The sequence below is a fragment of the Rhyacophila brunnea genome, unplaced genomic scaffold, assembly GCF_057557595.1.
Source record: "Rhyacophila brunnea isolate RB1 unplaced genomic scaffold, BYU_Rbru_1.0 scaffold_17, whole genome shotgun sequence".
Classification (NCBI taxonomy): domain Eukaryota; kingdom Metazoa; phylum Arthropoda; class Insecta; order Trichoptera; family Rhyacophilidae; genus Rhyacophila; species Rhyacophila brunnea.
In genome coordinates, this window is record NW_028232827.1 from 5,314,299 (window position 1) to 5,328,990 (window position 14,692).

At 33.3% G+C, this 14,692-nt stretch overlaps 1 protein-coding gene across 1 annotated transcript; it reads right to left on the reverse strand.

The window, feature by feature from the left end:
• Nucleotides 1-9,979: 9,979 nt before the first annotated feature.
• Nucleotides 9,980-14,112, reverse strand: eIF6 (eukaryotic translation initiation factor 6). The gene is made up of 2 exons (XM_085944893.1): nt 10,890-14,112; nt 9,980-10,664 (listed from the first exon to the last, which is right to left on the reverse strand). The coding sequence occupies exon 1, from the start codon at nt 13,995-13,997 to the stop codon at nt 13,260-13,262; it is 738 nt and encodes a 245-aa protein (XP_085801019.1). The 5' UTR covers nt 13,998-14,112; the 3' UTR covers nt 9,980-10,664; nt 10,890-13,259.
• Between the last annotated feature and the right edge of the window lie 580 nt (nt 14,113-14,692).

The window sequence follows — 14,692 nt, forward strand, 5'->3', positions numbered from 1 at the left end:
ATAAATTAAGATATTATAGTAAATGTTTTGTGAAAATAACATGACGTTCATTACTGTACATCTGAAGTGTTAAAAACTCAATAAATTTCTTTTACGAACTTTCGTATGTTGTTTTTATCCTATCTTTATCTTCCATTACGCACATTTTACGGAGATCTGGTAAGACCAATAATGTTTGCCATTTTGTATGAATTGTATATCCTTTTTTGCCGGCATTTTTACATATTTTCTAGACTACATCCCTATACAAAAAAGGTTTTCTTTAACATCTTTTTGGGTAAGGGCCTTGTCCACATGGCGCGTTTTGACTCGCGCGCATTATAGGTACATGTGACCTCATTGAGCTGTCCACATTCACTTGCACTGTGAGGACTGTCGCGCGACAAGTGCAAGCGATCAGCAAACTCTCGAGATTGTGGCATTTATAGCCATTCCAAAATGAATTACGAGCACCCAAGAGTGACATTTTCTATGGCTGCTCCAAAATAAATTAGCTTGTGTAAAGTGCCGAGAATACATATTAACAGTTGAGTTGTCGGGCTTGTTTCTTGCACTAGTGTTTGTTTTTATGCCGATTCAAAAATGAATTACATCATCTAGCTTGTTCACTGCCAAATGGAACTCGCTATCTGAACAAAGCACAGTTTTGGTACTCGAGCGTAAAGCGCAATGGGACACACGCCAACTGGACTAGGTCTAAGACAGATTTACAATTCGCCAGGCACCTTACAATGTTGCTGGAATGAAATGCCAATAGAAATAGTGTATTTCAAAAAAATACTACCTTATTCTTAGGTCAATAATTTATTATAATAAAACAATCATTATTCGTAGGATGTTTTATCACATTTGAATGGTCAAAGACATAGCTTATAATCAGTATCTTTAGAATTATCTTCAAACGTGTATATCGTGCCCATTTTTTGAATAATAAAATGCCTAATTCTTGTCAAATTTGGGATCACAAAGATTATAAATATAATTTTTTATCGTAAATATTTCACTATATAATGTTTACAACAATTTTACTAATGGTTTTATAAATGCGTTATATTAAAAATTAAAAAATCTGCACACCACTGCACATATGTACTGAAATATGACTATATTCTAAAACATTAGATCGAGAGGTTTAAAAGAATATTATTTTACGTAATAAAAATACTTTATGCAGTCATCAAATGTGTAAAATAAATATAAAGATCATAAGGCAAAATTACATAAGTAGATTATCTACAACGTTTAAATATTGTTCAGGCTAATTCTTTGAAAATACCCTAAAATCCCCATTTTGACCTACGTGGTGCATGTGGGCCCTTAATCTGTAAACCGGTCTATTCCATTTGGACAAATTGTTGGAAGGAAGGAGAAAAAACTGAAATAATTTAACTAACGAGCGGAATTTAACGATTACAAAAAAACTTTTTTTTACAAATAAGCTGCACTATGAATTATTTTAGCTTCCCTTTTATATACCTACAGTCGAACTTGGTTATTACTATCACGGATATAGCGAGATCTCGAAGTAATGAGGAAACGTTCGTTGACATTTTAGTTTATGATTTTCTCCATATATGTTCACTGTTTATAACAAACAACTTATCGGATATACCGAGCTAAAAATATCCTCAAAAATTTTCTTTAAACTGTTAATGTGTCGATCGTTTAAAAACATTTCGACCCTATGCAATAAAATCCGACCGGACAGGATGCCGCCGGGATCGCATTACGTTTATGACACTAGTTAAGTGTCTAAGTACCTACCTAATTGGTGTTTTTGCCGACAATATTGAAAAAGTATCCACGCATATGGTTGAAATAAGTAACAAATTCAAGGTTTGTGAAGTCAGTAGGTTCACCAGCGTTCATTACAATAAACAACTTCTTTTGTAGTTTATGAATGCCATGCTTGTTTCGGGGATTTTTACAATGGTTTTCAGATTTTTTATTTTCGACTTTTTCTATTATGTGACCGCTTATTTAAAAATACCAATTCTCTGATATAACAAGTAACGCTTATAACGTGCAAATTCAGTCGGTCCCATCTTCCTCGTAATAACCAAGCTCGACCGTATAAAAAAAACTATATAAAGACCGGAGTTGTTCCATTTATGATATTGGAAATTTGGCACCTGCAGTTGGCTGTTTTATTTGAAGAACAATAACACATTTATTCATTTTTATATATTTAGGAATTTGAAATTTTGTTGTGAGCATAGAAAACATGCTTTATAACAAAATGCCATCAAAATCTTATTTTCGGTCAAAAGTGCACTTGGCTGGTTTGTAGATTAAGCAGTCGATATGTGTACTTGTGATGTCTCCCAGGTCCTGGGGCGCTACAACACTAAGCCGGCTCCATTCCGGAGCCAGGTTGAGAACCTCTACTCTCGGCTAGCTCAGACGAGGGTGGCGGACGGGGAGGTCAATTAAGAGTTCTTAGATTGATTAAAAGTAGCACTCCGTGGCAACTCTCCACTGTATTAGTCAACAAAAGCCACATAGTATTAGAACAATACCGCCATTGTATGTACTGCTATTAAAGTTCACGGTCACCGTGTTAAATATCAAAAATCAGCTGTGCCGAGATTCCAGGGCACTGGAAAACTCAAGTTTAAGTCCACCGGAAAACTTACTAGTTCACGGTCACGAGAACATAAATTAAAGGTCCATATTAACTATATAATTTATTTATTTAAAATTTTCTTTTATATAAACTTATAACTTATGGTATTGTCTATAATCTTTTTATATTTCATATAAAACTCCGATAATGCCTATATCTTCGATTATAATGTTCTTTTATAATGTATAGCAAACTATATTTTTATTTATTTATATAAATATAATAACTATATTAATTTTTATTTAGGGAAATTTATTTATATAATTTCTCTTTAAGGCTATACCTCAGTTGAGGCATGGTCTAAAAAGATCGTGACTAGGGGATGCGCGGATTGTGCAAATGACCCGAGCCGAACGAAATATAATTTGTCATAAAAATTCAACATGCGTCTTTTTTCTGTTATGTTTATTATTATATTTGTAATAACAATAGTATAATTTATTGACATGTTTTCTTTTTTAAATACATACGTAAAGTTTTTTAGTCATCTTTACACAATTGAAGAATATTTTCATCCGACGCCATGACAAAACAAATCGACGTGCGGACACCTCGCTATCGCTCTCCGAATGGCAACGCGGCCGAAATTTCGTTCCACATAGAGTTGAAAATTATTTGCCGTTTCACTTATGTACGCTCTTAATATCTGTCAATATAGGAATAATAGGTATTTTTATGATGTTTAGGTAAAACACCTAAAGATTGAAATATCATTATTATAGTGATATAATTAACAAATCTATTGATTAGAAAAGGTGCATATTATCAAAATGTATCGGGATGTCATGTTACGCACGACCATACATACCTGTGGTAAGTATAAAAATGGATTGAGTATCATAATTGCGGTCTAATTAATATGAAACGGTTTTCCTCAGTTTTTCTCCGTCCAGAGGAAAAGTGAGCGTCTTAACTCAAGCTATTATACCTAATGGGTAAGGTAAGATATAATTTAAAATTAATAGCTGATTGCTGATTACTTACCACGCGTAGAAAATGCGTGTTTCAAGATTTACCTTATTTCGTTTACTTCCCTTCAAGTAAGGAAAAGTATCGGATTATTCTAACATAATTTCTAATTGTAGATTGATGAAATGAAAGTGCTCTACTATTTACATTTTCATAATTACATTTTTACAATTATTTCTAATTTAACAGTTAAGCAGGTACCAGATGTATTATATATATATATTACTTTATTACTCACCAAAGGCCTGAACAAAAACGATGCATAAGTGCGAGTGAGAAAGTATTCGGCACCCTTATAATCTCTGCGACACGCGCTAGAGTAAGATAAAAGGTTTACAGATGTGTGAGATGATTTGCTGTGGTGTAGCCGCTAAATCTTAGTTTGTTGCATAGCTAAGCTTCGAAAACCTGCGAGCGCGTGTTGCTAAAATTGATATTTTTTGTGTTAAACATAAAGTCAGTGGTAAATATTTTTAGTTAATTAAGTAGAAAAGATGGTTCTGTGTGTTGTATTAAAATGTGGTAACCGTACTGATAAGCAAGAAGATGGTATTACGTTTCATAGGTAAGTTGATACATGTTCGTGATAATTTATTTGTATATTATTATATATTTTAATATCAGTGACCTAGTGTTTCTTTAAAATAACTTAAATTATGGATATCTTTACCTAATGGTTGCATTTTGACCGCTTAAAAATACTATATAACGTAAAAAAATAGAAAATTATATTTTAATTCTGAGCGTCTAGTGCGAGCACTAGCGAAATAGTCTATGGTCTCAAACATTTGTGTACGAATGCGTTCGCTCGCCCATAAACCAAACGCACGGCACGCAGCTTCATTTAGCAATGCAATGGGTGGCGTCTAGATGTATCTATAGTCTAAGTACTCACCTGCTCAACCGAAATTACAATTATTATTTGTATTCAGATTCACGTAACTATCAATTACAAAGTTTCAATTACCTTCTTCTTAATCTAATCTATAATTTTCCAATGTTTTCTCCTTACTTTATACTTATATAAATCAATCGTTCGTATCGGAATATTTCCATACGTAATTTTCCTAGTCGGAAGAGATGGTTTGCATCTCGCTTGTTTACATGGGATTGTCATGCTTCTCTTTCTTACTCATGGCTTCTTATGGCCCTTCTATAATATACGTTTTCAACATCGCGTATTTGCATACAACATATTTTGCGATCTATTTTTATACAATGCAAAATTAAATTGATTAGTTATTTTATAGTGAACGAGTTTAACTAAGTTTTCAACATGTAGTGACAATAACAGCATACAAATTGTTTATATTAAAATTACTTAATTAATCTTACATACTAAATCTCTTGTACTTACATTTTACTTAATAGTGACCGTTTTGGTCAATCTTTGGAGCAGTGGTTTCCAAACGTTATGTTATCTAATCTTGGCGCCTCCCCTCCCCTTTATTTCATTAAATAATACAGACAATTACTAATACAAAAATGAAAAAATATAGAAGGTTTTACTAATTGAGGCGTGTGGTTTCAAAAACAACTTATTCCACTTTTACAAATTGTTGGCAAACAACAAAAAACTGTTTACGGTGTTGATTTTACATATTTTTTTGTTATTTCTGTTGAAAATTGTAGTTTACACTTTGAAATGGATATCTCAATGCTACAAACTATGCCAATGTTCTTAAAAGAATGTTTTTTTTAATATTATATTTGGAATAAGTTACTTTTGTTTCTGACACTTGGAATAAGTTATATTTGAAACCAACACATTTGGAATAAATTGCATTTGTAAAAACCACTAAAAAACTGTCATGTTAAATGTTGCAGGAAAAGTCGTGAATTCGTACCCATCCAAAATAATTATTCTGGGTTACTAATTTTAAAATAATTGAAATTAGGTAAATAAAATTGGTCATTCAAATTATTTCACTGTTTTGTGAAATTTAGGCATAGGTACATCCTATTAAAATGGTTTTGATTCAAAATGATATTTTTGAAGTTATACTTCTTTTGGCGCGTTTAGTAGAGGGTACAATAATTGAGAGCTGCGCGCGCACACCGTTACGAAAGTGCGACATGATCACGTGATCGGGGTACCATCACCATACGGAATGAAGCGACAAGATAATTTTAAACCAGCGGCACTCCAATAAGCGGCCCTTTTTCTTGAGTGTGTCATTTAACAAGATAATTAAAATAGTAAGTAATATTAAATAATATTAATAATCATGGAATGAAGTAATAAAATAATTTTAAACCAGCGGCGCTCCAATAAGCGTCCCCTTTTATGAGTGTGCAATTTAACAAGATAATTAAAATAGTAAAAGTAAATAATATTAATACATACGAAATGAAGCAACAAGATAATTTTAAACCAGCGGTACTCCAATAAGCGGCCCTTTTTCTTGAGTGTGTGATTTAATAAGATAATTAAAATAGTAATATTGAATAATATTAATAATTACAGAATAACGCAATAAAATAATTTTAAACCAGCGACGCTCCAATAAGCGGCCCTTTTTCTGAGTGTGTAATTTAACAAGATAATTAAAATAGTAATAGTAAATGATATTAATAAATAAGAAATGAAGCAGCAAGATAATTTTAAACCAGCAGCACTCCAATAAGTGGCCTGTTTTCTCGAGTGTTTAATTTAACAAGATAATTAAAACCTTCATAATAAATATATATAAATAGACAATAATATGAATAAGAAATTTAATGTCCAAGAGATAATTGTACTCTAAAATTAGGGGATTAAAATGAAGGTTTAATTTATAAAGTGTACCATGTATAATTATTGAAGAATACAAACTACTCCAAACTTTCGAAGTGTTTCATTTCAACTTCCTACCAATAAGACAAACAAAAAATTTGGATAGTTCGATGAACCAAAGAAAAACTTGTATTTATTTTATGAACCTGATTCCAAGTCACCACACCAGAGCTAGTCGAAGAGTCTAGGTAATCACACGTTTTGTTTTGTTACGCCAAAGAAGTATAACTTCTAACGCGCACGCGCGTATATAAGTACACGCACCGATTTTTTTATTATTTTAACAAAAAACAACAAATGTTATTTAGAAAATAGTAATTAAACAATAAAATACCTGATATTTTTATTAAGTATACTAATATAAAGAAAGTATAATTTTACAATGAAAATTAGGTAAGTAAATAATAATTGATAATAATATTATACTATTATCAATTATTATACTATTATATTATACTATTATAGGGTAGTGATATAAACCTAACCCCGTGATACTCAAATTACGAAGTAACATAAAATCAGTACATATTTTTTGTTTAAATATATATTAAACAATATTACTTATCCTCATCAATTTCAGAATAAATTTTACGGCCCTCGGACGAAAAATAATTAAAATATCAATAAATTAACACGACGCGCAATTAATGTTGATGCATAGGAATTCGTGGAAGACGCCCCAAATATTTTCAAACATATGATTGTTAAAAATCGCATTACGTATGGCTTAGTAGTTAGTACCATTAATAATATTACTTATTTCTGGAACGGATTCTTTAAATAAAAATATTGTGACTTCCTTCGCTATGCGTATACATATAGTAAAAATGCTAATTATTACAGAATAAGGATTATCACAACAAAACAGTCTAAGTGGTTAATCAAATTTAAATACTTATAGATAGACTAAAAAATACTTATCCTATATACTTAGTAAACTGAAAGCATTAATAATTTAGTGCCGCGGTACCAATGATAGTTTTTTCGCTTGAAAATAATACTTAAATAATTATAATAATATCTATGTACTTCCCATAAATAACACGAAAGCTTGGCCAAATCAGCATTCAAATTCTCCAAAGTGGATAATTTTGTTCTGTACCTACCTGTGTTTTATAAAAACTTTTAATCAAACCCAAAATATTCCATACAATTCAACAATAATTCGTTCACTTTCTGGAAATTATGTGTTTTCTCTCACTTATTCATTTAGAGTACATTGACAGTAACATACGGAACTTACTGTCAAATTTTGGCGATATTTCTTTTCCATTTTTCCGTGTGACGTATTCGTTTTCTAGCATTTTTGGCTATTATAGGTGAAGCTTGAACATCCATGATGATATTAAACAACTAATAATTATATTAATTGGCTTGTAACACTGTTTTTCCATCTAAAATTTGGCAAACAATTTCGTACGGTGTTTACTGTTTAACTGAAAGACGCCATTGCAAATGCAGTCTTCCTATTGGTCAATTTTGGAATAAGTGAAAATGGTTTGCGACACTCCTGGAATAAGTTTCTTTTGTAACCAATAGCGATTTTAAAATTGATTTTTCTACTAGATTGAATGCTATTAGGTAGTTATATACAAAAAATACTTCTTCAAAAATTTCTCCTTTAAATTTTGGCATTCATAACTCATTTTCGTTAAGTAGTGGAATAAGTTGTTTTTGAAACTACACGCCTCAATTTATATTCAATTTTAAATTAATTTGTTTTTCATGCGATGAATGTGCTTGTTTATTAGCACATTATTAATTTCAATAGTAGTCAATCCAAATTAATCATCACAAATGGATTCTATCATGGGCCCCACATCCTGAAGCGGACCCCAGGCCAGGATCTTTGGCGGGCCCACCTACCTATCGCTGAGGTTAAGGGCAGTGTGGTGCTCTAATATAGCGTTTCCTAAATTATACACGGGGATTATCATTTAAGTATATCAATCATCATATAAGTATCACATTAAATTATAACGCACAACCACACATTTAAAATATTCAATAGTCCTGAAAGAAAGCAGCGACTTCTTTTTACTATTAACAAAAAGTGCATTAGCAAACTAACCAAGGACTCGAAGAAGTAAATAGATTTTTGTATGCTTCAATATATCTGGCGCGGAACTCATTGAAAAGTGGAAACATGGTGAACTTATTTTTTTTGTAATTTTGATTTCCAAAGCTCCAATTTTTTATGAATGCCTTCACTTTGTCTTTTTAAATCAGTGAATGCATTAGTGGTCCTTGCATTGTTTATTTACTCATTTTTTTTTTTAAATTTCAACCAAACGGACAAGTTTAACAACAAAATTATCGTTCTTAAACAAATTTTAACATCATGATTTGACCCTTTTATTTCATTTTTTCACAATAGCCAGCGCGCTTCGCTATAGAAGTGAAGTATTATAAAATTTGTCTCCATATTTTCAGACAGGTTTGCAAACAACCTTTTATAGGACTGTTTTTTATGTAGTTTGTAACTAGCGGCCGTTTTATAAAATATGCATTTGCAAACTGCAAACCTGTGGCTACATTAATTATTGTGTGAAACTGTTCGCACCTCCCTTCTTAACACTCCAGTCCCACTTCCCAGTTTGGAAATCGCTGCTTTAGAGCATCCATAGTTCACTAGTCAGACCGAACTATGGGACTTATTACATATCTATTCAGCTTCGCCGTGAGGTAGACGTCCATATTTTAGTGGAGGAATTGACTACAGAGACCAGACAGAAATAGTTGTGTCGTCAATAGTACTACAAAAATGCTGACTGAGGGCCAGCATTTTGTGGTCGTGTTACTTGCCAGACCCAGGATTTGAACCTCGGAACCACGACGCCATAGGCTGATGCTTAAGCCAGCTGTGAGATGTCATTTTTTTTTCTCGACCATGTCTGATCCTAATAGGATCATATGGGCCTCCACAGAGTAGAGGTTTGTATTAACAGATTTTGTTTTTTACGAGAAATGGATGTCAGCCACTTGCTCAACCTATTAGGTCCATACCCTGACTCACACACAAATTGAAAAACAATATATGTACTTGCCAGACCCTGGGATCCACGGCGTTATAGTCCAATGCTTAAGCCGTGCGACCACCGTTGGCATTCTGAAATCAGCGAATAGGCCGAAACAGCGGTCAACATAAATTACTGAAAGAACATAGGATCAACATTTCGTTTTTAAAACCATTAACTTATAAATTCAATATTGGTCAAAAATAAAGTTTTTATTGAACAATAATAATGCCCATACAACAGGGAAAAAATTCAAACATAAATACAGGATTCGTCATTTTGTGTACCTGCCTAGTTTTTTCTTTTTTTTTATAAATTTCGATATTCTATTTCTACTTTATAACCATCATAGTGTCGTTCTGAAAATGGGTTCATAACCCGAAACAGCTGTCAACAATATATCCTGAAAAAATGTTTTTGATTTAAGAGGTTTACCAGATAAAACAATGGTGTATTAGGCACTGTGGATGCAACAAACGCTCAAAAAACATTGCTGCAAAGCCACTCGTTAGCCTCAGATGAGTCCAAAATTCTCACAGGGACGTGATGATGAAAAAAGGAAAGGTTGTCACGTAATAAACACACATATCATAATGTTCCAAATATTTTATTACTGATTTATATTATATATACACGTCCATAAACAATCTTGCATCTTAAAGGACAATGACGATTATGTCAATATGTCCTTGATACAAATTATGTAAAAACAAGTTACAGATGGGTAATAATTTAACAATATGGTAAAATCATTATTACCGCCCAAGTTAGATTTAAAATAGTCAACAAATCCCATTACATGAAATATAATTATAATGACATGAATTTAAAATGTAACCGAAATAAATGAATGCGACGACACAAAGAGAGAAACCAAAAATATAGTAGGTCAAAGAATGCTTCTGGGATGACGTAGCTACACAATAATTGAGGCTATTGGTTTTAACATCAGATACAACCATAATCTGCTATTTTGAGATGATCGCAAAAAAGTAAATGGCGGAATCAAATGACTTAGGCCATTAAAATTAATAAAGAAGTTATTAAATATAAGAAACGACAGTTAATGAGTATTGTGTCCAGAAAATTGTACATAATGCAGTTTGCACATATCACAGTTCACCGTGAGCTGTTGCATCGGAAACATATGGCTGCCATATAGCATTGAGATTAAATTCATGTCCAAATAAAACACTTACAAATACATAATTAAACCACCCGAATACAAGGAAAAAACCAAAGAAAATAGGTAGGTAAGTAAGAGACCATCCATGGACTGAAACCGTATGCGGTTTAGATCCGTGTGCCATACTAAACTTATGATTTTTGTTCATGAAAATATATTTTCACTAAATTTGTAAGTTCAAGTGTATGGTATAAATAAACAGATACGATCAGATGCTTCTAATATAGTTTGTGAAAATATATTTCCATGAAAAAAAAGATAAGCTTAGTATGGCACTCGGTTCTAAACCGCATACGGTTTCAGTCCATGGTTGACTTATAAATTAGGAATACAATCACATCATATATATTTATATAAAATTCTGTAGGTTAGCAAGTAGTTTTGTAATATACATACAAAGCATTTCACGGTGAAATTCTCCACGACAACAGATCATCTTTTTTATCTCAAAGCTATACGGCCATCTCTTACCAATAAAACAGCTTGCGGTGAACTGTGCTACGGCAAACTGCACATGTACAATTAACATGTAACCGATGAATATGACAGGTATTGCAATCTAATTGTGATATAAAACATTACATTGGTGTTCTCCAAATTTTTGTATGGTGTCGAGTCATGGACCCTGAGGGCAAGGGATCGGAAGGCAATCGATGCCATTGAAATATGGTGTTGGCACCGAATACATCGTATTTCTTGGACAGACCACAGGGCGAACCAGTCCAGGATCCAGAGACTAGATAAAGGAACGACTCTTAACAATATGTCCGAGACGCATTCTACAGTTTTTCGGGAACATTATTCAGCTCGCACTGGATAACCTGGAGAGACTGGTGGTTTTGGGTAACATCCAGGGAATGCGAAACAGATGAAGACCGTTGGCGCACTGGAGTTCAGTCTGCCCTGAGAGAAACAGAGGACCGAGAGGGATGGAGAGTCTTGGTCGCTCAGAATATGACTGAATTTCAGGGTGGTCACGGTCCTTGCCATGACAGAATGACCAAGAAGGGACACCAACAAAAGGTACTGGATATGATAGTTTATGAATATACACATAATGGAAAAGTAATCGGAGAACCAAAATTAATAAAAATGGAAGTAACTGACTTTGAAACCAATAGCCTAAGTAACTAAATTATTACTTATAGATGAAGATACATACATAATAAATTTTAGTTATGAGTAACACTACTAAATTAAAAATAATTCAAAAAGCCGTCGGCCAGAGTTATTGTTTGATTCGAGTTTTCATTTGCGCCGCACTGTGTAAATATTTAGGAAAAGATAAAATTCACGAGGCTCAGTTTTGCAAAATTATCACTTGACAATTGAAATGGTATTGAGATTAATTATGAAAGGGAATTGCAACTATAATATTCAAAGGTATGGGATTTTTTTGAATGGCAAAGCAGATACTGGCGCAAGATACCTGGAATATCTTCTAACTTGCAACACCACGACACTGTATTGCAACAGGAAATCACAGGAGTATTTTCCAAGATAGCCCAAATGATTTAAACAGCCAAAAATATAGAACCATGGTCCTTAAATAAAGTTTTGAATGAACCGCCATTATGTAGATTGCATACATTGAAGACAGTATTGACTGGAGACGGTTAACGATCTTGTTTATTTCGGTTTTTGCACATCACAAACACGGGAGATTAATCACAAATGGAGCAATGTGAGTTGAAATGCTTAGGTTCATTGTTCCTGTTTCACAAAAAATATATATATTATAAACATACCACATAAATTCAGTAGTTTTGACAGAAAATATGATGTAGTTAGAGCAACGCTGAGTCAGAGAAAACGATCTAATAGGCTTCACGTAAGAGCAGTGAACAATAATTAAATTTACCCTATATAATTCAAGCGCAGTAGAAGAAGTCACAATCAGCACTATTTCAAGGTTAAGTTGTTCCACTATACTACAACACAATAATTGTCATCAAAAGTGATGTTTGTAATAAAGCAAGTTGGAAAAACTTTTGCCTACTTTACTATTAACACAGATAAATGACGAAGAAGTGGAACAATAATTGTGTGTATGAAAGGAAAAAGGAGATAAGTATAAATTCACTACTTTTTAGGAGATCCAAAAAAAGATTGAGTTTTGGACAACTTTGTATGGGAACTTCTGTCTTGCGTTTGAGTGAAATTTAATAATATTCAAAGACGATTAAACTTGTCATTTTTCTTATGTATGTGCGCATTGTGGTTATTTTGGCATGTACAAATATATCTCCCTTTTCGTTTCACATACCTACAGAATTACAAATATGATGTAATTTCCTCCAAGTGAGATCAACTTATGATTGACTTTTTGTATTCAGTTTGGGAAATGTGTAATAGTCATGTCATCAAGAATGAATTTTACATAAGTACTAATTTACATTGTGACATTCAAAGCATGACTTAAAGAGGATAAGACTCTGCCTGTGTTCCTGGACTGCGTAGATTGGAGAACTTTAAGTCACATAACGTTATCTACAATGGCTGTTATAGACAATGCTTTCCCAAATTTATGGTATTTAATGTTATATCTATTTTTTGGGTCCTATAATCAGACATTATCAATAAAATTTGCCCATGTACATAACATTGTTTGACCCTAAGATTCAAATTTTAGTTAGGATGAACCTGCACTTATAAAAAAATATAAAATTTACACTATACAGGTGTTTAGGACATGCTCTCAATCAAAGAAGCGCGCATCGTGGACGTAATCGCACTCGGTTGAGCCTCGTTCAGTTTGAAGACGCTTTCAATAACGGAAATCTCTGTCGACGTTGTGTCCATACCACAAAATGAGCACCAATCGTTGACCACCATACCAGCGGCTAGTACCTCACTGCCTCTGTTGACAGTCCCAGCTACTAGAGGAACTTGGAGTAGTGAAGAAAGCTCATCCTGGTCTTGAATAGTCGTCTTCGGGTGCACTAGACCTCCTTGATTACTCAAAACTGTGTAAGAGCCGACCAGAACATTACTCGCGATGGTCTGTCTGAAAACCTCAACATTTAAAACGTCAGCCAAGACTTCTTCTGTTTCTCTGTCCAAATCTGGGTGCACGAGGGCGACATAATCATTACACGCGATGACATTTCCGAGGGCGCTCAATCTTTCTTCGACTCTCTGGATTCTGACTGCATCCGGGAGACTGTTTCTTAAATGCTGTAATTCTGTGTCTGTCGTAGATGAGGGAACCAATATGCCGTTTTTGTTTCCTACTGTCATTCTGCCTACTATTCGACATCCAGCTATACTTGCGTGCACGACGGGAATTGTGTCGGCGAGTTCTGCTTCGAAAACGCTGTAGAAATTCTCTGAACCACCGATCGCGACGATACAATACGCGTTTGTTAGTTTACTAAACACTCCTACTTCGTTGTTGTTCTCAAATTGGACTCTCAGTGCCATTTTTGTAAATTTCGCGTACTTGTATGTATTTGAGACACTGACTGCGATCAAACGTAAACGTAAAATGCTCGTTTTCACGTGGGAATTGCAAATGTCAATCTATGTATTTCTCTGAAATAATATAATGTTGCAAGTGAACAAAAATTTATGATTTGCATCATGTTGTGCAATACGAAAAGCACACAATATGTCAATAATTCGTTGTGAATGTATACTTAGTATTTTATTTTTAAAAATTAGATGTTAAAAGTAAACATAACATACAACGCTTCAATGTTTTTTTTTTTTATATAATGGAAAAATAATTACCACTATATGGCAGCCCAGTATTGCCAAACCAGTGAAGTTTCCAACCGTTTGGCTTTTCACAATGCGCATGCGTAGAAAGTAAACCGGAAACAGTTTGAGATTTGACGTTTGGTTCACTGTTCCAGCTAAAATCAAACCATTTTCTGACCGTCAAAAGCGGTTTGGTATGAAACGTCAAATCACTTCTGACAGTTCTGACGATCTGTGATAATGGCCCAGACTTCAAGACCTACCTAACCTAAAATTGATAGTTATTTTTTTATTATATTCCGTATGGCATTTTTTCGACATTATTGCGTTACCTATGAACATTATAATATTTTAAGGATTAAGAAAAATTTAGATGATAGGCATTCTTTGGCATTCATACATCGTGAGATGTTCAT

Excerpts from the sequence above, each read along its gene's own strand:
- eIF6 (XM_085944893.1), bottom strand. The coding sequence starts at position 13,997 with ATGGCACTGAGAGTCCAATTTGAGAACAACAACGAAGTAGGAGTGTTT.